This window comes from Mastigoproctus giganteus, chromosome 6, assembly GCF_048544385.1.
Source record: "Mastigoproctus giganteus isolate SK-2022 chromosome 6, ASM4854438v1, whole genome shotgun sequence".
Lineage (NCBI taxonomy): Eukaryota > Metazoa > Arthropoda > Arachnida > Uropygi > Thelyphonidae > Mastigoproctus > Mastigoproctus giganteus.
The window spans coordinates 69,739,687-69,767,189 of record NC_143580.1 but is presented as its reverse complement, the minus strand read 5'-3'; the positions used below and the strand labels follow the sequence as shown (position 1 = coordinate 69,767,189).

The 27,503-nt window shown below is 36.6% G+C and overlaps 1 protein-coding gene across 3 annotated transcripts in view; it reads left to right on the top strand.

Annotated features, from left to right (window-relative positions):
• The window catches only part of LOC150084399 (cell adhesion molecule Dscam1-like), a 395,640-nt gene that overhangs the window by 338,542 nt on the left and 29,595 nt on the right, over positions 1-27,503 (top strand). For all 3 annotated transcript variants that reach the window (XM_090375205.1, XM_090375204.1, XM_090375206.1), the window contains exons 23-24: positions 15,802-15,880; positions 23,972-24,019. In XM_090375205.1, coding sequence (XP_090231331.1) covers positions 15,802-15,880; positions 23,972-24,019 — 127 coding nt within the window. The remainder of the gene's footprint in view (positions 1-15,801; positions 15,881-23,971; positions 24,020-27,503) is intronic.

Genomic DNA, 27,503 nt, shown 5'->3' with positions numbered 1-27,503 from the left:
AGCCATTCGAATCACGCGAGCTGTTTTCCCATTTGCGGCGCATTTAATTAATGGCACGCGCCTTTTTTCTTGTTAAAGACCATTCGTTTTGAATGATGTTTATATGTGCTCTCAAAATAAGTATTTGCTTAGTAAATACCTATAGTCATTTGTGTCTGTTTTTCAATTAGAGTCCTCTTGTGCTGCTTCTTGTTAAACAGAAGTTTATGGTAAGCGTTTTTATTTTATTTATTTATTTGGAAACTTCCATTCATTTATCTTGCTAACGAATAAAAGTGGTCCATTGTTTTGAATGTGCCTTTAACTTCTTTTTGTTTCCTCAGAATTTTGTAGAATCTTGCGAGTAGTGTTAAGTATATGATGCTAGCTTGATTTCTTAAACTCCATTCTAGAAAGCTTTTATTTTCTCCATAGCCGTTTCTTTTTTTTTAATTCTGAACAGGTAATGATATAAATTTAGTCTATTTTAGTATAAACGGAGATAATGCTTTAGACGTTAATCTTACTGAACAATATACCTCCAATTTTACTCCCATTTGTATTTTTTTCTGTCGAAACAGAGCATACAAAGAAATAAAAAGTTATTTGTTTTGTTTCGTTATTCTGTTCTCTGAAAAATATTCTCTTGTAGTTCTGCTCGATGAATTGCTAAGGGAAGTTAAGACAGGTTCTTCGATGGCACAACCAGCAATGAAGTAATATTGAGTGAAATCGAGCGAATTTAGTTACATTATCTCAGTTTCTGTGGAACTGTTATATATTATAATCTTCTAAAACTTGCCAACAAGCCTTCTAACTTTTTAATGGAAGCGAAACTTAAACCAGATAAATTAGAGCGCGCTTGCCACAAACATTTGACCCGTCAGACATCCTATTCATTGTGCCTACCTTGCCTGTAATTAATGTTAGGACGGATATCATGTCATATGCAGATGGTTGACGTTTCTGGCTAAAATTAAGCCTACCAATAACATTTAAGAAATCATCAACAGTATCCTGGTGGACCGTATGTTGTCCAATTTGGAGTTCAAGTGAATCCTGAAAAATCTGCAGTTATTCTAATTTCACAATTCTTCTTTGTTGTGAATGTTTTCACAAGAAAGGAGAATGCCAAAATAGTCAGAATTTTCTTCACATCAACTTCCATCAGTCTATTGAACTTGTCTGACATCAGTAGAGTGTATCTGAGCCTCTGATGAGGATAGTCTTTAGACTTCAGTCAAGTTCCACTGCCATTTAACGCCTAGCACAATGTCAGCTCTTCTACTTCACAGAATACGTGCAGTAATAGAACATTTAATATTTTATCCATAGTACAGCACTTTTTACAACAATTTGGCAATTTGGCTAATGTATGTATTTCTTACAAGTTCAGAGAATAGAATAACCTAATATAGTCCGTTAAATCGAGTTTTGCTGTGTTGGAAACTACACACTTCCCGGCAAATACTGTACCAAGATTCAGCTTCGTGAGGGAGTTGAACTGAAGACGCAGACTTACAAACCAGCATCTGCTCCACTTAAAATAAAATACTACAAAAAGTGTATCCTTGGGATGATTTATTAATGAAAGTGTCTTTTTTGATGTCAACTCTGAAATTGGCGAGGACAACACTACAGACACCATTATATGACGAAATGTATGTCTTCATTTAATCATCTATGAAGTTCTATCGATTGCTGAAGAATTAAGTTTTTTTTTTAATTTTTCCATAATAGCATATTTTGCAACCAAGTGTCTAAAGAGATATAAACAGCCCCATCTGGTGCAGCCAACCGTTACGTCTCTTTCAAATATACCCAAATTAAGTTGACCTCTTGAACGTTTATAATTTAATCTGCCACGCAGCGACCTCATTTTGGAGGGTCAGTTTTTAACTAACTTATTAATTAAAGCGTAATTGAATAATTTGAAAACTTCCACGAAACTCTAAACACTTCACTTGATTTTTCCTTTATTTTCTTTTCAGTAAAACGAGTTCTCCTTTGAAAAGAGAATTTTATCGATTGCCGCTAGTAAAGACACCCGAAAAAAAATATCGTTCTAAAGTCATTAATTTTCAGAAGCGTTTCCTGTTTCAGGAGAGGAAACACGCCTTTTTAGTTCGCCAATATGCATCATATAGTGATAAATAATCTAGCTCTTAGATCACCATATACCAGTGCGTGAGATGCTTGCAAGCGCGTGCCAGTGCACGCGTCTTTGAGTTCGTAGTGGGGGTGCGTGCGCGACGATACCGGAGAAATTGATGACCTCGAATGTCGGCTACTGCTTAGCACATATAAATTACTGGGGTGTGGTTGGCTTATACAGAATTATACTCGAGTTCCCGAAAGAGCTCGAATTAAAGTGGGGTAGCCAGAGTCATTTTCACGAGCTCGCTCTTTTGCCATTGAACCAGGGACACTATAGTTATCCCCTTGATAGTGTGTGGCGGGTTTAAACGATTTTTCAGCCGTACTTCGGTAGTCAGCGAAGAGTGAAAACGGAATGGGCTCTTTCGGACACGAATATGACATCCAATTTCTGCCACATCAATTATTTCTAAAGTTTGTGTAATTAACGCCACTCAGTGCGCAATTTCGTAATGCCAGGCTGGGATAACCTGTGTTATGAAAGAGTTGGAGGTTAATGACACTTCGTCGTGGTTTGTATTGACCGATATGGAGCTACAGGAAATATATAGTCTCGGGGTTGTCGTAAAGCTGAGGAGGGAAGTTCCAGATTGCTATGTTAAATGTGCACGTCATCCTCAGAGAGTTTGGCCAATGCCCATTTCCGATTGGGTGGGCGAATATTAAATGAGGGAGATTTACACTCTTTAATGGTCTTCAAGAAATTGTAATCGGACGGAGATGATGCATTTTAATTCATATTATATTCATAATAGGAGACTGTACACCACCTTCAGACAAAAATGTAGTAATATATCAAAAGTATAAATGAAATTCCAAACATAAAATGCAGGGTATGGTAATCTTATGTCAATTTTTAATGATCCGTGAAAAGATCAATATATTGAGATGATTATTTTTGGCAAATACGCCAAAAAAAAAAAAAAAAAGAAAAGAAAGTAAAATAACAACCATAATGTTGCCAACCATAACTCTTAATTCAATAATTTTGTTATCCGCTGGGCAGAACATTTCTTTAGATAACAGTTGGTTTAAATCATTGGATTAAGTCAACATAGATTTGGCTCCAACAGTAGTAATTCGTTTTGTGCTTCTATTAACCATTACTTTCAAGTATACATTAGCTACATATGAAAGTTCTAGATTGGGGTTATTAAGAATTAAATAAATATTAGTGGAAAGATGGTAAAGTGCTTTCAGTATTATTAAGCTATACAAACGCGCAGTAATTGCAAATGTTAAGTGAATCTCTTGCCACATGCCTAGCACGTGTAATCACACTTTTATTATATTTGCTATCCATTCACGTTATTTCTTGACTTTCTCGGATTAATTATACTTAAGAAGTCTTCCGAGATGACGCGAGGCTGTGAGGATTTATTGTCTGCAAGAATAATCCTAGAATATAATGTTTACCAACTGAATCCCTTGCTTTATGGCACTCAATTGGCTCTCTAAGTCTGCTATAAATAGCGCAAACAGGGAAGGCGATAAAATAACCCATTTCTCTAATCCTTTTCTTATGGGTAGTAATTCCTCCTCAGTGCATCTTTTTCTGACTGATATTGCTTACTTCTTATCCATAATGCGCTCTCGATAGCAGCAAAAATTTACTGCTTTGATTTGATTCTTCTGCTGGTCTACCAGACCGATGTTCATCTGTTACACTTGACCAAACATTTCCGAACAGTTGACATGATTTATATACCTTTTTGAATAATAAACAACTACATCTTACACAGCCAAGTTCACTTTAACACGTGCAGATAATAAATTGAGAATATTTCATTGTTCAGCAGAAGTGCAATCCGAAAGAGGAGACGCCATTTTGAATTTAATTTTCAGCTTCATATCGCAAAAACTGCAATTAAATGGCAAACCTTCGATTATCCGAATTGGAAGGGGGAATTTACGGTCCGCGTAAGTCTAATTGTATATTTTTATAATTGGGTATACAGTTGTAATTAAATTTATTTTTCTGTCTCATTTACAAATTTTTATTCCAATTTGCGGATTATCAAAATTTTATTCCTCAACTAATACAGATAATCGGAAATCCACTCTACTCAATGGCTACTTATTGTTTAATTAATATTAACCATCCATCCACTCAATATTTTCAATATCTTGATTACAATTAGAACTATAATCATCTTTTCTGCCTATGTGCCTTCCAGAATTAAAATTACAATTTTTTTCTTTAATTTTTTTCTTTAAAAATTAGTATTTTATAAGTTTTTGGAAGTGAAAATTTATTTTCCAGATTTTTTTTATTAAAATTTTCTATTTTCGTAATTCTTTTGAAAAGAAAAAAGAAATCGATTTTGATATGTGCTATAAACCACTTTTCGAAATGTAAAATTGTAATTCTAAATTGCCTCATGTCTGACTGGCTGATACTATTATCTGCATATGTCTTCTGCCCGCCAAGCAGGAATTCATAAATTAATTTTCTTCCTTCTTTTCTAGTTTCCAAAATGAAAATAGAACTTACCAAATTACTTTTGTTCAAAATATCATCATTATGCTTATCAGACAACCGCATCCTTTCAAACCAAATTTCATTTCTCTCTCTCTCTTCACCCATCCTCTTGTCATTTTCTCAGAGACAGATGGGGGTAATGGTCTGTAAAACAAAGCGATCTCTTTTCTTACTGACTTTGTCGATGACAAACAGTTTCATTATAGAAAATACCTCTTGTTGCTGTATGGCGTGCGGTACATGAATCAACAATTCTTTTGTTCCGAGCGAAAGGAACAAAAGATCGTATTTTAATTCATCTGATTGAGACCAGATGAGATTCTTTAATTAGCCTTCGAAGACGAACTGTGTGTTCTTGTGCTCCCTTTCCTTTTAATCTATAAAATCCGCTTATGTTCATCTATAGAAGTACTTTTTAAAATTAAATCCAGTCGACGTACATTGTACCAAACAGTGTTTGATTAATGTAATGAGATGGTATATGAAATTTGCACCGCCTTTGCAGAGTGCGAATATATCGCTCCTCTGGCAATTATAAATTATAGCCACGCTTAATTATAGAACCGATAAGATAGACATTTATTTTCCTAAGATCGATTTCGTAATGTTCCTCTGATGGGATGTTACGCAGCATGTATTGGCACATTGCTGTAAAGTTAGCTGGAGGGCAGAAATGGTTGAGAAGTTGCATTGTTAATGTAATGGGAAAAGTCAGACCAACGTAATGTCATTCTCAGATAGATTCTGTTGACTAGAGCGAAGAAGGAAAGATTATTGCACCATTGGAATAAAGAACTATTCACGAAAAGGATGGAAGAAATTTATCTGGTATTAGAAAAGGTAAATGATGCAAGAAAGAGAACTTTATTTAATTCAGTCAAAAATAAAAACTATTAAATAGAATGATCATTCTGCTCCCATCATATAATTTTACTATATAATTATATTCGCTGTCTCCACCACGTCGGAGACAACTTATTCCAGTGTTCGACGTAAACTTCATGACATTCAATCTTCTGTTCTTTCCTGGGATTTTTTATTTATGTCCCTAAGTTCATATCTCACATGTGAAGGAGTAGAGACCTTCCTCATTCATTTTACTCAATCCATTCAGTGAGGTCTACACTTTAGTTTAGACGTCTGGTTGTCAAACTTGGCAGTACATACCTCCTAAGCTGTTCTGCATATAGTCATCGCTCTACAGTCGCCATCAATGTGATTGCCTTTCTCTGAATCCTCTCCATCCTTTTCTCTAGAAAAGGATAAATGGATCTAGCAGAGCTCTATAAATCATAGACAGGATATGGGCCTTCCTAGCTGCCTGTTTACGTTGCGTAGAAAATTTCATGTCAGTCTGAATCCTAACACTTAAGTATTTTTCGTCTTGAACCATTTTAGCTCATTTCCTGCACGTGACTTCAGGATTTCCGGCCCCTAAATGCACACCCTTACATTTAGAAACATTAAACCACATCTACCATTTTTCGGACCATGTATGCAGCCGATCAATCTTTTTGAAGCAACCTGGCCTAGCTTGGATTGTTAACCACTGTTTCCTTCTTGAAATTGTTGGGGGGGAGGAGGAGAAATAATAGTTATTATTTGTCTTTTTGTTGAGTTTATTTTGTTTTGACTTCCACCCTAATGAAGTCACAATCCCACTCCACAAACGCAAATCTGACTACAATTTCCAGAAAATTCTAGATTGTAGGGTGGTGTGTAAAGCGGGTGTTAGCAGAACATTAAAGACACATTTTTTCAATAAAATTTACAACCTTTAATGAACATTATATATAGTATTTACATAAAAAAAACAAATAATTACATACATGCATACCAATTTTTATATATATAAACCATACTAGTACTATACACTACCTCTCTCTCATCAACTATTCTCAATTTATAAATTATTAACATCAGTTGTATCTTACTAAATATGAATCCTCGATGATTACTCAATCATTCTCTTACATTTCCAATTTTTATCACTTACATCAGTAAACTCATTTCAGCTCTTATTACTAATTTTGTATATTTGTTTCTAGCCTTTAACACACGAAGTATATTACAACTGGCATCCTCTTACCTCAATAATGTTCACTATAAATCACTCATTCTACCTTAGTTACTCTCTAGTTACCATCTTAGTCATCCCTCTTTACTCGTGAGGTTTCTCTATTAATAAAATTTCTTTATCTTTACACTTCATCTGGTATGTTATCTTGTGTTGGCACCTGGCCTAATTTAATGATATAGGTTAACATATCCTTACAGTACTACCCCTATAAATATAATTTCTTTACTCATTCCTTTATACTATTACTTTCTTTTATTAACCCAGTACCACCCTTACGTTATTTCATAATCATTAACATTTATAACAAATTATCTCAACCTTAGTAACTAACTTGCCTAATGCAACAGGAATGTCCATTTTTTAAAAGAACTATCACTCAATTCCTTACAGAGCTAGATTGGGTCCTTGAGTTCAGGATTCGAGAAAAAAAACAGGGACAGACTTACGTTCCGGAATGGCCACTACTTCCAATTTCCTTGCGTTCAGGCTTCCTTCGTGGCAGACAGGCTTTTTCCTATTTCTTGAGCACTCTGCTTTCCTTAGTGGCGGACGGGCTTTCTTCCAATTCTTGGGCACACTGCCTTCCGATGCCGGACCATGCTTTTTTCCTCTTCTTGGCTCGCATATCTGCAGAACTGGCCACTTTTCAACGGGCCGGACCGTAGACACAAGTGTAGTCTCTTACACGACAAAACTTCTGAGGTAGATCTTGGGATTTCGTTGCTAAGGACGCCTATCACTGCCTTCCGATGCAGGACCATGCTTTCTCTTCTTGGCTCACTTATCTTTAAACTTAACCACCGCCGTCACGGCCTATCACGGCCAAAACATACATTTTCGTGTTCGCACCTTCTCTGCTAAATATATCGAGCATACCCAAATATCAGCCACCCTGACACGGTTTTCTTTTGACGCGAACACAGGACGTCCATTAATTTCCTGTTTACTTTCTAATGGTGGCTTAAATCAAAAGAGATGCTTCATAATGTCTTGTTGTCCTTGTCCTCAGCAACCCTTTCATGCCTGTTCTCAAGTGGCACCCCTCCCCTAGTGCTGACTGCTGTCTCTGTTTGCTCTCTATATTATTCGAAATTATCTGTTTCCGTTTAGCCGCTATTTAACACATACGTGCTATCACATCCCCAAATCCAGTGTTTCTTCAAACTTTAACCTTATTTACATTAAAACCAAATATCCAATCTTAATACTTACTATTTTTAACCTTAATATTCCCTTTCCATCGCCCTTCATGGATTTATTTTAGCAAAACAGATATTCCTATTATATATGTAAGATTTACTTCTTACAAAATCATCAGCAAACTTTACCAGCTCCTTGGATACCCTCGTCAATATCATTTATGAAAATTAGAAATACGAGAACACCCAACCCCGATCCCTTAGGGACTTCACTTGTTATGCTGGTCCGCCTTGAAGAATGCCCATTTGTAAGAACCCTGTCTCCTATCATTTAGCCAGCCTGCAATCCAGTGTAGGATCTTGTCGGTTACTTCAACTTCTTCCAGTTTATATAGCTATCTTCCACGAGCAACTGTATAAAAAGTTTTACTAAAACCTAGATATATAATATCAAAATTATAATTGATGATTACATCATAGTAATTTACCATATTAGTAAGGCATGAACTCCCCTTAATGAATCCATGCTGGGATCTATTCAAGATTACATTCTTGTAGAGATGGTAATAAATCACATCCTTGCCCATAGATTGCGTGATAATTCCTGCCACAAAAGTCCGACTCACTTGCCCATAGTAATCAACTCCCTCTTTAGCACCACCATCATTGGATTGGAATCATATATTAGCACTCTCGAGCCAATGCAATTTTCTCGGAGTGCAATAATGCTCTCATTAGTATTTCATACATCCATACGCAGCCATTTTAATTAAACAATATATATACGATCATCCCTGGGAGCCCTTCCTTCCTTTAATCTCAGTATCTTTTCTAATAAACGTTTTTTTGAGATAATTACATCCCTTATTTTACAGCAATCCGACTCCTTAATATTCCCCGAGTCTAGAGCTTCCTTTCGACTGTAAATATCGATGAGGAGTATCTGAATAGCCCTGCGATTTCTGCCAGAATTTCTTGGGTCCTTCCATTGCGATTAATTAAGGAATCAATTGGATTTTCAGTCGTCGTTCGCCTATTCACATATGTGAACTCCTTATCCTCGTCCTTAGTTCTACTTGAAAGTGCTTTCTCATAATTTGCCTTCGCCCATCTTACCTCATTAGTAACTTTGTTACATATTCTCGTGTAATGAATGCCCAAACAAATTGGAATCACATGATTGTCAGTAACTGCCTCGTCTGGTGCAGAATAATCAAGTTGGATTGCTTCAGCTCAGTGAAGGGAAATTTTAGCGCACCACAAAACTAGTGTTATAATGGTGTTAGATCAAATTGCAGACATTTGGTACTCAACATTTTGTGAACATAGCGTAGCTCTTCATATATATATTTCTCGGCCAGAGCTGTGTGTTAAGAGCTAAACAAATTAATGCCAGGAGGGGGTTAATATATTTTGTCTGTGTGTGTATTTTGGGCTCAATTTGACTGCTTTCTGGACGAATAACCCGAGTTTTGAGAGAAATACCTCTACTAAGACAAGCTAACTTAGTCATGTTGTGAAAAAAAAGTACATAAAAGTTGCTTGCGTCATTAACGGGATTCAAACTCGGGCGTTATCTGCCCGGGGTGTGAAAGAACAGAAAAGGGATCATATCTCTTCTAGAATGGGACCTATTCAAGATTCCATTTTGAAGGGATGGTAATGAATCACATCCTTACCCATAGATTGCGTGATCATCCCTGCCACAAAAGTCCAACTCACTTGCCCATAGGGAGGAACAAATGAGGTTTTTCATACCATAGCCTACCAAGTTAATTAGTCTAGGGGCGTTTGAATGTTTTTCCCTAATCCATCCTGTAAACTCGCGTTTTTCATCCCAGATATACGAATCATAGAACATAATTTATAGACAAATTATACGATTTATAGCATTGAATGTCTTCAGTTAAATCTAGAGTAAAGACTAAAATCTATACAGAAGTTAAGACAAAGGTGTCAGACCAATTTACGTGAAACCATAGGCCGAAGATTCTTCATGTACTGTCATCGCACGTAGTTCGTTGAATCGCCGTCCTCCCCACACCAGATTGGAAAGACTTGAGTTCGAATCCCGTCGACCAAGTGAGGAACTTTTAAGGGCATTTTTCACAACTTGGCTGAGTTAGTTGGGCTCAGGCGCGGGTAGCATGTTTCTTTATCCCAGAAACTCGGGTTTTTCGTTTCAACAAAGAGGCAAATCAACCATGGAACACGGCAATTTACAGACAATTTATATACGCGGAATATGGCAAAAATATCCTGATGAAACACAAATCTCTGAATAAATAATATAAATAACACGAAGATCTTCAGCCTGTATGGTTTTCACATTCATATAATGTGCTAATGATATACAAAATTTATTCTTCTGTACATGTTTACACTTCTTTGGAGTCTGTCAAGTTTCGATTTCTTAGAAATCCTGTAATTAGTAAGTAGAAGGACTTCTGAAGCGAATTAATGCACAGAGTTAAGTTAAGACAGGATCCTTCAAGACCGTGAACCTATCATTAAATGAAAGTGTAAACATTTATTAGGAAACGCATGTTTTAGAAAATGAATCATTCCAATGTGTTATTGATTATTTCATAAAAAGTAAATAAAATTATATTAAACTGTTGTATCTCGTGAATATACCTTCTTATTAAAATTTCTGCACGAAAGATTAAAGCCCTTTTCAGCTACACCAGCTATGTAATCGTTAACGACTATGACTTCCTTACCCAAAAGTTATTAATGATCTTAAAATCGATCAAAATAGGCAGTCATTTAAAACTGTAACGCCATTAAACTATATTAATTTGCTTACAAACACTGATCGAATATATTGATTTATTTAGAAATATAGAATATCTTTAAATATTGCATTGCATTTATAACCACACGAATGTTATCAATAAATTTAGTGACTGAAGGTAGTTAATGTCTGCATATATAAAACCAGTGGTGTAATAATATACATTTCAGATATATAGAAATTCTACTGATTAAATGATTTTGCTGTAAATTGCATAGCCTTTAATAAAACCACCATTTACTATCTCACATATTATAAAAACATTAATTTTTGGGTTACAAATGAAGTATAGCATGCATGCTGCAGCATGCGTTTCTTACTAATTCATCATTAATCATAACATGATCAATCGATGTGGAAAACTCATATTGAATGCTTCATAACATGATCAATCAAAGAGGAAAATCCCTGTGAATGATTCATAACATATCAAGCGAAATAGGGGAAACCCCTGTGAATGCTTCATAACATGATCAGTCGATGGGGAAAACTCCTGTGAATGCTTCATAACATGATCAATTTATGGGGAAAACTCCTGTGAATGATTCATAACATGATCAATCGATGGGGAAAACTCCTGTGAATGATTCATAACGTGATCAATCGCCGAATATGGCATTTCTGACAAATTTGTTAATGGGTTATTTATGTAAAGGAATGTTTATCTTTTCAAATTATTTTACATGTATTGATTTTTGTCTTGGCTGTTTTCGCTTCCATTCTGTTTTCCATTGAAATACTTTCTATAGAACTCACTTTTAAGAGTAAGAAATAAGCTTCATTTGTTTAAACTAGATAGTGGGAAGGGGTTGTTAAACAGAAAAATCAATTTCGTTAAATTTTATATTGCTTTTAAAGTATTATATCGAGTAAACAATTGACGTTTGCAATATAAGATAGCTGATGTGGAAACATTCATTCAGATTTATGTGGTAGAAACATAGAAGAGAGGTAGGTAGCTGGGATTGATATGTTTTCTCTAACAAAATCAACTACGGAGAACGATTCCTTTGATCTTGGATGATTATGCGCCTCAAGATACGCATAAATGACTGCATACCTGGCTTTGCATTTCACCTAATAGCTACCCTCAATGCAATGCACTTTAGAATTATTCTGTCTAGACATCTGGTAAAGTAATCTGTATAATGAAATCCCAGAGGTGTCTGTTGGACGTGGTACCGCCGTCTTTCATCCTAAAGCTCCCCGAAGTAGAATACTGTAGACGTTGTAACAAGAGAATTTGCATATATCGATTTTTAATCCTCATCACTATTGTAAAACGATGTATGCCCAAACTTATAACTCTCTCTTTAGTTTCCCATATAGCAATCTTCTTTCTATATACCTTAGACATGACTTTTTTTCCCTCTTGCAAAGTATGGTATTAACATAACAAATTTCAAATATTGCACAACACTACATTAATAGTCGAGACAGAAGTTTCTCTAAGCTGTGATTGGATGATTACAAGTATGTGTAGGATATTACTTTCTGGATGGATTTCGGTTCTTTAAGGAGGAAATTGTACAGAAAATGTTTCTTTAGTTTTCTCAGCAGGGAGGGGAACTTAAACGATTTTAAGAATCTGCGAGTAAATACGTCAAGGTAGGTTTAAGCTTTTTAGCTGTTAGATTTTGCTCATTGCTACAGAATATGAAAGAAACGCTTAAAAAAATAAAATAAGTACTCTTGAATACGAAAGAGGATTGCAGGCATTAATCATATTACGCTCTTTTAAGGATTTATTTCGTGCATAATTAATAAAAGTTGCTAGAGGCTGGTCATTTTCCTGATTACTCTAGAGACATCATAGATAGTCCAAATTTGATAAATAGATGCCTCTAGTAGTGATGGTTATCAGATAAAATACTCTCGACATTTTGTTGATGAAGATAACGAATAGGATATTTGCATCAGTTTATGTCTGATGCAAATAGCCTCATCATTAAGTAAATAAGGGCTTTGATGGTAAATAATAATTCCATCCCAAATAATAATTCCATCCCAACAGGATTAAAGTCTGTTCGAGTCTTAAGTGCTGTAATATAGTGATATCACTTTCATCGAATTATGTCATGTGCATGTACGTGACATACAGTGGTGTCCAAAATTTAAATAACTTTATATGCTTGTATTTTTCAGCAGATGTAATGGATAATATTTTTAAATTTATTTTTAAATTTAACGTAAGAAATTATATCAGATCCTTGAATCACGCAAGTCATTTGGGCTATAAAAGTGTACACTACAACAGCACAGTTTAGCGAATCAGAGAAGCATCTGGTTAGGTGTTCTGGTTCAGCAGAATGCAACGTAGATGTTTGACAGCTGTGAAGATTGACAAGTGGAAGGCTGACGAAAGTGGTCAGAAACTAGAACATTGCTGCCATATTTTCTGATAATTTTATATAAAAATGTGGATTTTTTCAATTAATTTTCATTAATGAACTCTTAGTTGCTTTCTTTTGGTAAATATTTATTATATGAAGATTTATTTAGACACCTTTCCCTTATTTCTTAGTGGTTGCCCTTTAAATTGTATTTACATTTGTTTACTGAATTACATTTTGCAAAATTTCTGGAATAGAAGTACTTTAATTGTTTGAATTTAGGAGAATCAGCGATTTGTTGTTTTGCAGAGTTTTTAATGATCTGATATCAGTAATTTTCCACTGCAATTTTCCTGAAAATGCCACTTAACTTAATTTCTTTAGTGTTCCAAGTTTGTTTGTTTGTTATTTGGTTTTTAGGAGCATTAGCAACTAAGGCCATATTGCTCCGGGATATGCGGTGGTCATTCCCTGACCTTTCCGCATCCTCCGTATTTGGTGGTGACGGGCTCGAACCCCGGTCTAATCAAGAAGCGTGTTCTACGCACTGCCGCTCCTTCCCACCTGGCTACGGAGGCGCCTAGTGTTCCAAGTACGGATTGTCTAAAAGTTAAGATAAAGGCGAATGCTCTTGAGAAAACTTTTCTTTATGTAGATTAATTAGATAAAATTAATCTGAGTTAGCCAAAATGTAATGAGACCAGCAGAAAGAATGGAAACATAAGACAAAAATCGCAACATTGAGAGAAAATTATCTGATGACTAAGTGGTAGATAAGAAAAACTATCGCTATTAGCGCTCCCCCCTCCTCCCACCCCAGTCGTTTCCAAGTCTTCGTGTCTCATAAGCTCTTCCATTGCTGATTTTTAGATGGTGCTCTCCGAGATGAATCTCCAGTTTCCTGGGTAGTGCCTTATATTTATCCATCAAGCTCTAATTCAATTTTGCGACGGGTCACGTGATGGAAGTCTAAATGTTTTAAGCTTATCGAGGATTTTACATGCCAGCCGTGTTCATCTTACTTCCTTAATTTCCTAACGAACTTTCTCTCCACAGGGGAACTCCTAGGAACCTTGTCTTCTAGACCGCACCCATTTAGGTTACATGGGTGAGGTTGATGCGCTGGTGATTAATATCGGGTGTGGCACAGCTTCTTAACGACCTCCACTTTCTCCTAGGGGCACTTTTGTGGCGGCTACTGGCACTCGGCCACAGAGGGAAGAGTCCAAAGCCTCTGGGCGCCTCCGTAGCCAGGTGGGAAGGAGCAGCAGTGCGTAGCACACGCTTCTTGATTAGACCGGGGTTCGAGCCCGTCACCACCAAATACGGAGGATGCGGAAAGGTCATTCAGGGAATGACCACCGCATATCCCGGAGCAATATGGCCTTAGTTGCTAATGCTCCTAAAAACCAAATAACAACCAAAGCCTCTTTTTTTTATTGTTTTATTATAATGCACTGCATTTTACTAATAAAATAAATTCTGTATAGACGTATAATGTAAATTATACATCTTATTTTCCTTTTTTTTAATTATATAGTATTTTGTCTTTAAGTAAACTTGTACAGTTGATTCTTTTAGAAATTATAGCCGTGTTGTTTTCCTCTCAGGATCATGAGCCAATCCCTTTCCTCCCAACACACACATTTAAGGAAATCTTATTTGAAGTTTGGTTTAAAGGAAAGAGTGGAGTTCCTTAAAGAAAATGGTCCGTGCAGTTCTGCTCTCTTTCCCCGCATTTTAATGCAGTAATGAGTGATGCCGGTGATCACACCGCGCAGGTTTTGACATCTCTTTGTAATATGGTTGCCTTTTTTATTTTATTTTATTTTATTTTCCGTTGCGATCTGTGACAATATAATGTCGCTAATTGCCACTCATTTTGAAGGATCTGGGTTTGAATCACATCGGTCAGAGACTGGAGAGATTCTTAAAGGGGATGGGGCTGTAGTTAGCCGATCTCAGGCGGAAGGAGTAACGTTTTCTTTGTGAGTAATTCCAGGATTTTCAGCCCTCACAACAAACATTGTACAAATATAATAAGACAAACAGTACAGCATGACTATTGTCCTATATAATGGCCATGACTAATGGCCTATATAAATAAAAATAAAGGTCATTTCCTGTTGTGGAGTGTTTCATCCTTTTTAAAAATATAAATTGGTACTTGCTTGATGTTATACCAGTTAGCTTGGTACTCACTCTTGGCGTGAATTCTTTTCTATACTCTTAGGTGAAAATGTTGACCTTAGAATTCTTCAGCAGACCTAACTAGGTTACTTCGCTTTAGGGATAGTAAAATCTTCATGGTAGTATTTAACTGAGTGACGGATTATTCCACTTGGAGCGAGAATTCTCCCTCCCAGATTCTGAGCCCTTTAAACAGAAAGACTGACCTCGTGACCATAGCTGTCTCTATTCTTAAAGATATGGCACTTCTTAGAACAAATTTGCTTGATTGATATGATAATACCGAAGTTTTTGAGGATGGGGGAGACTACGTTTAACTCATTACCTTTCGTGCAGTCACTATATCGATTGCATGCTCACCTTTACGAAGAAGAAGACATCAGAGAGAGAAAGGGGGAGAAAGGCTGGGTAAATATCTATGCCTTTCTTTCAGAAAATAAATCAAGTACTTCGCTTCCCGATATAAGTAATCCCAGCTAGTGCTCAATCAATATATTTCCTATAGCGGTATTTTAGTTTTTGCCTATATCAAAAATGCACTGTTTGGGATCATCCTGGAGGACTCTGTTTATTCACTGTGTACGCGCGTGTGTGTTTGTAATCTTTCATTTCTTTACATCCATATTTTATTATTATTTTTTCAGAGCGAAGAAGAGCAGTATTCCCGAATCAAACGGGTTGCCGTACCGTCTGTTCCTGCTGCCAACGTATACCAAATTCCCCGTGAGTATGCATTTTTCATATCTTTCCACTAGCCACTTCCCTCGCCATATTTCATATATTTTCCTCTCCGGTACTCTGCACGGAATTCTCTTGTTTGTAAAACTTTTCAGTGATTAACTGTCCCTCTGAGGAAAGGGGTTGAAGTAGAAGGGGAGTAGGAGTTCTCGGCAACCTCCCATTCCAAACGTAGACTAACGGAAAGAATTATCTGCAGCTGAGAGTGCAGGTGTATTGTGAAGTATATTAATGGATGCTAATCCGGCACTGTATGCTGCATTGTGTGGGAATAGTTATAATCTATGATGTCGCTAAACCAATACGTTGATTCATAGGTCACTTCGGGGATATAATTTGTTTCTGAGAGACACGAAACTTGCAGTCCGATTAGATACGTTTTGTAATAAAAATTTCTAGCCGTATCGATTCTGTAAATGCATTTTCATTTCAAATGGATCATTGGGGGATTTTAGGTTCGGTTTAATTTAAACAGATTCTTTATTAGGATACTATTCTTGGATGGGGAGATAACACCAGGATCTTTGAATCATTACCTGTGAGCGGTGTACCCTTTTCCACCCTCAGTGCAGCAATCAGATTGTTAATGGTTGTTTCCTTTTGTGATAAGAAATATTTTAGTGTTTTGATTCAGGCTGTGTTATGTAAAAGAAAAGATTAAAAGTAATTCTCAGTGGGTAATTATATTTACTAAATTTATTTAATCTTATAATTTTTATAAAAATATTTTAAAAAAATTATATTGTACGATTTTATAAAAATCTATTTTTTTGAAACTGCTATTGTTGGATAAAAGTGTATATATATATATATATATATATTTTTTTTAATTATTTTTGGACAAAGTAAAATTATTTATTTTACAATTTTTATGAAATCTTATGATTTTTAAACTTTTTATAATTTTATAAAAAATATTATTAAAGTTTTATTAGAGTATAAATGACGTTTTTATCACGTGAAGTACAATATTAGTATTACTATCAGTAGTGGCAAATAATGCAAGAAAGCAAGTTTATAAAATATCGGCCAAAAAAAAAATTCCCACAACACTTGTCCATCCCCTCTAATAGTTAGTTTGTCTAGTTCTTCCTTTAATTTAGTCAAACCATTCACTTCCACAAAAACATGGAAGTTTGTTCCAACAATCAACCATCCCCCCCACTGGCCAAAGGCAAACCTTCGCAACCATTCTTCCTCAGTTTGAATTTATGCTTCCTCATCTGCCCGAGAGGACGAATCCCGTCAGAAATGAACTTGCTGAATCTATTCAATGCCTTCAATATCTCAATCATATCACCCTGCAGGTGATTATTCTCCAAACATTGAAATTTGAAGAAACAATGCATTTCTCCACAAGAGCACCTCTTTGTTCCCTTCACCAATCTTGTCGCAGTTCTGTGCGCCCGTTCAAGCAGATTTACAACCTTCTTGAAATAAGGCCTCCAGACCTGTATGCAGCATTCAAGATACGGCCTGACCATTGCCTTGTACAGTGGAATAATCACCTCCTTAACCATGCTAGCAAAATTCCCGTATATCATTGACAAAACCCTATGAGCAGTCCTGGCTGTCTGTCTGCACTGCTCAGAAAACTTCATATCTGATTACTACCCGTATGAAGTCGCTTTTGTTAATGTTAAACTCCAATTGTCATTTCTCATTCCATCTGCCTATTTTTTTAAAATCTTGTTGCAGTTGCTTACCCTGATTACTGGTTAAAAACCCTGCCAACCCTTGTATCAAAAGCAAACTTAGAAGAAAATCTTTTTTGCACAGTAAAGATACAATATGTGCCTGCCACTAAACTGGGACTAAACTTAGACATTTCGCCTTCATCAATATGATTAATAAAGATAAAAAACAACAATGGGCTCAGCACCGAACCTTGTAGGACTCCAAGAAGAGCAGTGCCCATTGATACCCACTCTCTACCATCACGCACTCAACCATCCCATTCAAAGCCTTCAACATCTCAATCGGATCACCTGCGGGGTGATCTGATAGAGATGTTCAAGATTGAGATCAAGGCCAGTAAACTGACCTTAAAGCCATATTGCTTCTCTTGTACAACAGTATCGAAAGCGTTTTTGAAATCCAAGTATATGATATCAAAAATAGTTTTTGCATTCAGTTCCTTCGCTACTGTAATATAGTATCCTACGCGATTGGTCACCAAAGATCGCCCCTTAACAAATCTATGCTGTGACTGCAGCATAACTGCACTCCTGATGGTATTTAATGACTTCTTTAACCAGTGACTCCATTATTTTCCTGGAACAGAAGTTAAGCTAATAGGTTTGTAATTAGTCAGCATCCTTTGATGCCCTTTTGTGAATTTGGGATGCATTCGCACATTGCCGGTACGTAGGAACCTCCCTCTGAATCTAAAGGTGCTCTCATAGTTATGGCTAAGGGTTTGTTTACCTCTTTTGTTGTTTTCCTTAATATAATTGAATAAATCCCATCCACCCCTTGCAACTTTATATGTCTAACTTCAACAATTTCTATACCACCTCAGTTATTGTAAAATTATTAAGCTTCCTGTTTGATTTTATACACTTCTGGCATTCCCTTCTCTAAAGAATTCCTCACGTGTGAATTGAGATGCAAAATACCTATTTACGTTGTCAGCAACCTGAGCAGTGTCATCATCAGTAAAACCATCCGTTTATTGTGGGCAAATGTGATTCATTCCCTTCCTTGTAGTGTTCACATAAGTAAAGAATTCTTTCCTGCTTCTTTCGCCCGAAACTTCTCATAATATTCCTTATCTTGCCTAACCTCCTTTCTGACTTAATTGCATACTACACTTCCCGACAAAATTAACAGCGCAAAATGTTTTTCATTAATATTTTATTGTGAAGAGTGTCACCGAAGGCGAATATTTGATATAATAGGAATCCCGGCACGCAAATTTCTAGTATCCAATAGAAGTCGATCTAATACCTTACAGAGACGCACTTTATGCAAATCATTCATGTCTATGAAAACACGGATAGCGACCACATCACTTCATTAACGTCCTTTGTCTTGCTGAGTGGTATAGCTACATTTCGTACTCGGGATGGCAAGTCATTGTCGTTTACATGTTTCTCTGAAATAGATGGCTGTTGGACTACTTGAAGCCGAGCAATCGCAGGTGGCTTAATGTGCCATACAGTGTCGTCTTGGCATTATGGAAGCAGTTTCAGGAACCACTACAAGAAGAGTTGGCCAAGGTAATGCGAGGGTTACGTCAACCAGAACATACAGCTGTCTGGCTCTAACAGCGCGAAGGAATCCTACGATGTCCTGCCATCAACTCTCTCTTGAGGTTGCTACAGCCAAAAGTGAAACCATTTCCAACTGGACTGTGTTAAGAAGGCTCAATTCAAGTGGATTCTACGCAAGGAAGCCAGTTGTTTTCATCTCTTTAACCCAAAACCACCACCGAGCTCGTCGACACTAATGCCAGAATATGTGCTTTGGAGCACTGACAAATAGGGTCCAGTTCTGCTCTCTGATGAGTCCAGTTCTAGCCTACTAACAGATTCTAGACGTTATTTCATCTGGAGACAGTGAGGAATGCGGCCCATCCCTAAAACTTCAGATAAAGCGCCAGTTAAGGTGGAAGCAGTGTTCTCATGTGGTGTGGAATGATGATCAACAGTCGCACCCCTCTTCATGGTTTTGATGGGGGTACCGTAACTGCGCATAACTACCGAGAACAGATCCTCGAACCATGTGTGCAACTTTTTTGGGGTGCAGCTGGCCCAGATTTTCTTTTCATGTACTACAACGTCACTGCACAGAGAGCTGAAGTAGAGGAATATCGGAAACTGAAGATATCCAACGACTGCCTTGGCCAGCGCAAATACCAGACTTAACTCCAATCGAACATATGTAGGATACCCTTGGGGGTCGCATTGCATGCTGACAGCCAACTGTTTTTGGTCACTTGGTGAGCTAAGGTATGCTCTGGTGTAAGAATGAGATTTATTACCACAGAATCATACACACCCATATATCGAGCATGGTTTACCGCTGCAAGGCCTGTTTAGCAGTTGGATGGGATCATACGCTGTACTGATATCATGTGACATATTTTCGAGCACGTTGTATCGACTTCTGTAATGTGACCTTTTTGGTAATTATACCTGTCAGAAGTATCTGGATGTCTTCTTGTTTCATCGTTATTCTATGGTAGACCACCATACCAAATTTTGTCCCCCTTCATCGCAAAGTGAACGAGTTACACCACGTTTTCTACATGTTCTGTTAATTTTGTTGAGCAGTGTAGCTTATATCTGTTGTAGCCTTCTGTATCACCTGATAATTTATATGCATCGTATGTATTTTTCTTCTCTGCCACGTCTCATTAGTCCGTCTGACGTCCATTTAGGTCAAGGTCTGAACAGTTTTTCTTAGTTGGTGTAAAAAGACAAATAGATTCTACGATTATTTCTTTGAATGCTTCCTAATTACAACTGTGGATAACATCAGTTGGTTTCACTGTATGGAATTTAAAAACTGCGGAAGATCATTGTAATCACAAGTACAAAAGCATAAGACATTACCTTTGCCCTTGATTGTAATGATATCTTTAAGGAACTCCCACATCAGCACATTGTGATCACTAACACCTAGCGGTTAGCCTTAGTTTTAGCAGTGAAAAATGATTCAAGAAAACAAGCTTATAAATAGCAACCGCCAACAAAAGTTACCACATCCCCTGTCCATTCTCTGTCTAGTTCTTCCTTGAATTTATTCAAACCACCCTAGCTAAAGAAAAACTTCCGCATATCTGTCCTGCAACTATCCTTAATTTAAATTTATGCCCCCCTAATGTGTGTAATCTGAGCAAGAGGAAGAATGCCATCAGCATTGAGCTTGCTTCTTCAATCCGTTCAAAATTTCAAACATCTCAGTCAGATCACCTAGCAGGTACCTAGTCTCTAGAAGGTTCTTTTATATGCAGATAAAATAATTACTGTTTAATTAGTTTATAGGTATTAAAAGACAAAAAGATACCATTAATAAAAGACAGTCTCAATAATTAAATTTGGTTATGGTTCGGATATCGATATTGAAATTCATCTTCGGGTTTTTAAGTTTAGTTAAAGACTCACTTTTTATCTTTGGAGAAACCTTTATCACACTCTTACTTAGGTTCTCTTCTACAACCAGCGATCATAGAAGAGAACCTGAACCCAAACTCAAGACACAAAAACAAACTTTAATATCGAAATTAGAAACGAAGCCAATTTTTTTTTAGTTATTGAGACTATTTCGGCCTAATTATTTCAATTTGTCCTACCATTCGAATAGACTAGTTAAATATTTCACTTGGTAAAATAGCTGTAGGCACCTTCCGGAGGTAAGAAGAGTATGATTAAGTCTTGAACATGGATGAATTGGGGCTGGTCTAGAAGACACCCAACATAGCTCTCATCAAAGAGAAGACCGTTCTATGTCATAAGTCATTTAAGAATCAATCGATTTCTTCTGGGAGGTAATGCGCTTGGGATTTCAAGTTGAAACCTGCACTTGTTTACCACTGTCAGATCCCAAGAGCTTTGACAAAGTTTCTGTAGTTTGGAAGTCAAACAAGAAAGCTTAGGTTAGCAGGGTTTTGTTCTAAGAGCGGTGCTATTATTATTTCTTGTAGTAAAGATTTACCTCAGCAAGAACGGCCTTGAGGATCATCGACAATGCTCCGGTTACCCCCAACAGCCTTGATGAGATGAATTAGTGATAGAATGATGGAAATGGAATGATGTAGTCTTTATGGCATTTCGAAATGGATCACACAGCCGATGGAACAGATTATAATGTGTAACGTCAGGAGATACTACCATATGATCATGTTCGAGCCAATTGATTTAGGAAAGCCCGCTTTAAGGGAATTTTGGAAATGCTTCAATGGAAGAATGCAAATTCGATGTCAAGAATAAAACATCTCATCTGATGTACGAATGCTAGATGAAGGTAGTTATGGTCGAATGTTTTGCCGACTTCCCTAGATTTCGGGAAGAGACAATTTAAAGAAATTTCCTGAAGGATTGTTGAGTTGGGCAATCCTATAAAGTTTAAATATACATTTAAAAGAAATGAAGATTTTTAAAATTTGTTGGTGCCTATCATAACTTGATATTCTATTCCTTGATATTCCTATCATATGATTTAAAGATATTTTGTGATTAAGAACAATACAGAACCATCTCGGGACAGGAATGGTATTCCTCATCAATTGTATCATGGGTTTTTGAAAGGGAAGTCTTGCCTGACCAGTCTGGTTAATTATTATGACGAAGACATAAAATAGTTGGGTGCACGAAACAGCTTTGTTATTATTTATCTTGATTTCAGTAAAGCTTTTGATACGGTTGCATAAAAGGCTGTTTATAAACTGGAGAAAAGTTTGATTAATTGCAAGATCTTCTTTTGATCAAGACACGGCTGAAAGACAAGGACAGAGAGTGATCGTAAGTAGATATACCTCGGGATGAATCAGTGTAGCAAGTGGACTCTCACAGGGATCAGTGTTGGAACCACTTCTATTTCTTATCTTCCTTAATGATACTGATGAGAGAGTACAGGAGAAAATTTCAAAGTTTGCTGATGATTGAAAGGTCAGAAGGGTAGTTGACGACTAGAACTAGGTCATTTTGATTCAAATGACTTAGATCGGTTGCACAAATGGTCTGAAGATTAATGCTTCTAAATGTAAGATTTTGTACCTAGGGAACAGAAATCCAGAAGCTACTTACAAACTAGATGGAGTGGCGTTTAATAGTGGTCCAGGACGAAAGAGGCTTGGGAGTTACACAGTGTACTGCCTATGATATAAAAGACCTTCGCACGTGGGGAAAACGAAACAGTAAGATTGTATTTCAAGTATTATGTTCAGGTCTGGAGACCACACCCGAAGAAGGACATAGAATTCCTTGAAATGGTTCAAATACGGGCAACCATGTTGTTGAAGGGATGTTAGAGGTCCATATAAATATCGGCATAGAAACTGCGGACTGCAAAGTTTGGCAACTAGACATCTTAGGCGTTCCTGACAGAGGCGTATAAGGACCTGAAGGTTATTCATAAATGACAGAGAGAGATATATTTTTACAGGCAAAAGAGGTAAGAATCAGCCTGCACAGATACAAAATATTAGGCAATAACAGAAGGCTGGATCTTAGGAAGTTTGGTTTCGGGTAGTGTGTGTAGATCATTGGAACTGCCGATAACAATTGTCTGTTATTCAGTTCCCTTAATTTCCTTAGTCTCCTGATAAGAATCAATTAAACTGTAGTACATAAATCTGAAAATTTTCCTACAGGAAATCGAAGATTTCCTGAAGAGTAAAAAGCCAGCATTACTTATTATCCATAATTCATGAAGTCTACTGGTGTTGTGCTAACATACACATGCAGAAAAAAAGTTGTGTTTTTTGTTACAGGATTTTATTCTCACCCTCTTAACACGTTGGCTATTCGAAAACTTTTTAACACTTTTGCTCAGATGGATAAAAAAAAAAAAATCTTTTTCCCGGAGCCTACGATCTTGCCACCGGAGCCAAGGTTGTCCGAAAGTGGGTCACGCAGTTGTCCAAATTTCTTTATTGAAATCTTGTACTTAGGGATGGAAAAAAGAAACCCGTGCGTGTCCGAGATAAATATTCGGAGCATACTGCGAGCTCCGTAGGTTGCATATTTCTTTAAGCAGAACATAAAGAAATAGTTGGAAAAGTTCGAAACAACCCCCAGTTGGTCTCAGCTTAGTTTACATTCTAAAATATTTATTTTTTCGGTTCTTCTCTTGTTCTCTTTTGTACTTCCTTATCCTCACCAGCTTTGCATAATTACTAAATGAGGAGAGCAGATATTCAACAATCACCAAACACGTGATCGATTTATTTTGCAGTCTATGACATTTGCAAATTTCCAATTTTTCTCAATTTCTTAACAGCCTATTGTGTACTTAATTTTACTTTTTTATATTTCATTTTTGATTAATTTAATTTGAAGTTAATTTTAATTTCTGTTCTCTTCTTAAAACACCTGTATATTATTTCAATTAGTGTCTTTTATTTTTCAGCCTATCTTCTGTATCCTACTCAAATTCAAAAGATCGAAGACTGTACAGGTATTTAATTATTTAATTTAATAAAGTTTTGTATTCTGAACTCAGTGTTTGTTTTTTTGTTTATTTGAGTTTTGTTTATTGTGTTATTTTTGACACCTCGACTGTATGGCCGTTTTTTTAATTTCGTAAATCATTTCTCGGATGCGAAAGAATTCACAAAACCGTAAGATGATCTAAACTTGTCCATAATATTAACAGGGCGCTTCTTTTAGGATCTTTTTGACATCTTTCTTTTTCAAAATTTTCTATGCTGTTTAATAGCATAGTTTAGCCATGTTGTTTACATAGTCGGCCATTAACAATGCTGAAGCAACAAAAAATAATTTAAAAAAATGTTAATGAGGCAATTGCGCATTGAACTATTATTCATTAACATTTGGGGCACTCCATAACAAAAGCAATATCTTTATTATTCGGCGTATTCTAACCGACCCAATTGTCGATTTTGTTTACTTCTCTTTATTTCTTTAAATTTTCTTTTCGTACCTTCTAGAGGGGATTGGAGGTGAATCTTCCTACACCATCTGCCTTATTCTCTCGCTTCCTGCTGTTTTTCTAGAAGACAATATAAAAATTGAGCGAGCCGTAAACTCCCAGGAGCATCGTACTATTTCATAACGCACACTCCCTGGTATTTTCGCCCGCACACTCCACCATACACTTTTAACGCACCGATGATCACACGAGATAGAAAGGAATCCATCTTCATGACCGTATACGCAAGGTAAGAACTTCGCTGTGAAAAGCAATTTAAGTACCCCCTGTTTTTCTAATGATGGTAATTTTCGCATCGATTTTTCCTTAAGGCAGTAATAACAAACAATAATTGGATCTAATTAACGGTAAACGTTTAAATATGGTCGTTGAATGGAAGCTCGGGTGATAAGAAAATTAATAAAAAATAGTGACTCTAATAATACGCCAAAGAAGTCCTTAAAAAACTCACAGCTGTTGGGAAAGAAGAGGGCAAACATTAAGTCCTGAAAGGTGATGTTGTACGCTACATAAACTCGGATCGAACGCGAGACATCGGATATGAGCATATTTGAAGAGTGAGCGTACGAAATGCGTAGTGATACCAGCCGGAAAGGGCCGTATCTTTTATGGAAATCACGAACATAAATACTGATTCTATAAACGATTCCACCCACGGTGACATTATTTCGTTCTCTCAACGACTTTTAATGGTAAACCGCTTCATCGATTTTTCTTCGAAGTCTAACATTTCCCTCAGTTTGCGATCTTTATCCCCTGATACGATTAGCTTGTATTTAAACTGAAAAAAAAACTTCGCTGCAGTTTTTCCATCGTCCTTTTCTGCTTCTTTCTCTATCTCTTCCTCACTTTTATTCATTTTCCCAGTACTACTATCCCCTCTGTCTCTCTCTTTCTGCCTGTATATCGTGACCATCTTCTCCTGCCTTTTCAGCGTCTCCATCTGCATCCTTTCTCTGTCTCTTTCTTTCTTATCTCAATCTCGTGCTTTCTGTACTTTCTCTCCCTTTTTATATCTTTATTTTGTGCATCTTTTCTTTTTTCATCTTCTCCGAATTCTTTTTTTTCTCTCTCTCTTTTCTTTTTCCATTTTCTATTATCCCATCTTTCTTTTCCAAACCCATCTTCTCTACACCTTTTTGTTTAACTTTCCTTATTCTCCAAATTTAGGCTCGTTAGTATATACGCGTAAAGCGCCTGTTTTCTTCACCATGTCTGCCTGACCGCTCGCATGTAATAACCAAACTTCTGATGGATAGAGTCTCATAAAATTTTGTTTGGCCTTTTTAGTAAACCGCTTCTAACTACCCGAAACTTAATTAAAATTGGACCAATAGAAATCTGGCACTTAGTATTTAATCCGGCGATTATTTCATAAATATCAAATGCATTGTATACCGTGAATAACTGAATTATGAATTATTATTATCTGCTAACCTGCCTGAAATGTAACGTACTGCGTATATTAACTTGTTCGTACTTTTATCCCTCAATTTATCTTTCTCCCTTCTCCATGCTTTCTTTATTACTCTTTCCCCTTTCTTTATTTTATCCACCTTCGTGTTATGCTTGTATTCTCTTTCTACATTTGATTTTCCTTCGTGTTCTTTATTCCTTAGTATTTGCTATGTGATGCAGAGAGGTCCTGGACATTTGTTGCACCCTAAAAAATCCTATTTCCACTCCCCACATAGGTCCTTATCCTTATGTTCTTTGTTTAGGCGGATCCAAAGACTTTAGTCATTTCTGTAGTAATCTTGTGCAGAAGCGATACATGCTGTAAGTATTGTAATGTGTTTCAGTGCATATCGTGTTGTATTACTGGCCTCTTAGCCACCAGGAAGTCATGATCACTGGAAAGGTTACCCAAATTGCTTTTATTATAATCCAAATAATAAATTATTTAATTTACAATATCATGATTATACATAAAAACATAAATAATATGATTGTACATAAAAAAAAGTACATTATAAGCTGTATCCTTTCTCAGCTGCGATGTCCAATGTTCTTCAGCATCATCATCCAATCCTAAAAGGCAAGGATCCCGATAGCATCCAACTGTAGCGAACAAGATCCTCCGTAATATATGCTGGGTACAAACAGGACAAGAGCCTTCAACTGGTATCAAGCGATTCTGTTCTTCTTTTTCTTCAAGGAAACAATCAGCCAAACATATATTATGATATGACTGATTGCATTTAGGATTGATACATGATAAGGACTTGTGATCCCTTTCAATAGTAGCTTTGAAACATATTTTTGTTTTGTGGGTGTTGGTAGAGGTGGTACAGATTTCTTTTCTAGTGATTTTTCATTTGAAAGTTTCACACATGTCACTGGACCATAAGCAATTGGCATGTGAGGTGGGGGGAAGACCTTCCGGCCTGAATTTTTGCTCATACTCTTGGATCAACCATCGTATAGTTAAGGGTAATTTATACTGAAATCTGTACTGAAAACTGGTTTCTGACTTGTGTTTCCACTCACATACCGAAGCCTTCTTGACTTTTTGGGATTTTGCCATGCCCACTCAAACTTTAAGGCTGATATTTAATTTGGAAAACTGTGTACAATGAGGACCATATCCTTCCATTAAGTATACCAACCAGACTCTTCAAACAACATGAAGCCAGATGTAACAACTAGAGGTGCTCTGTGTCTTCGTGGGTATGTTACTACTTAGTAGTAAGGTTTATCCTAATTTCCTGGCTTCCGTCTCACCATGAAGAAGTGGACCACTCTGGTGTCAAGTTCTGACAGGGCAATCTCCAGTCATGCCTAGGTATAAAAGACAGGAGATTCCAAAGTAAAGGAAACTAGAAGATAAGACTAGGGAGAAGATATGTAAAGGATGGGGATGAGAGCAAGAAGCATTCTCTTTTCTCCATCCTTGTGGATAGGGAACAGCAAAAAAGGGGGATAAAGGGGGGATGAAGAGAACAGAGTAAAACTCGAGATGGGGAGGAGTGAAGAATAAAAGCTGGAG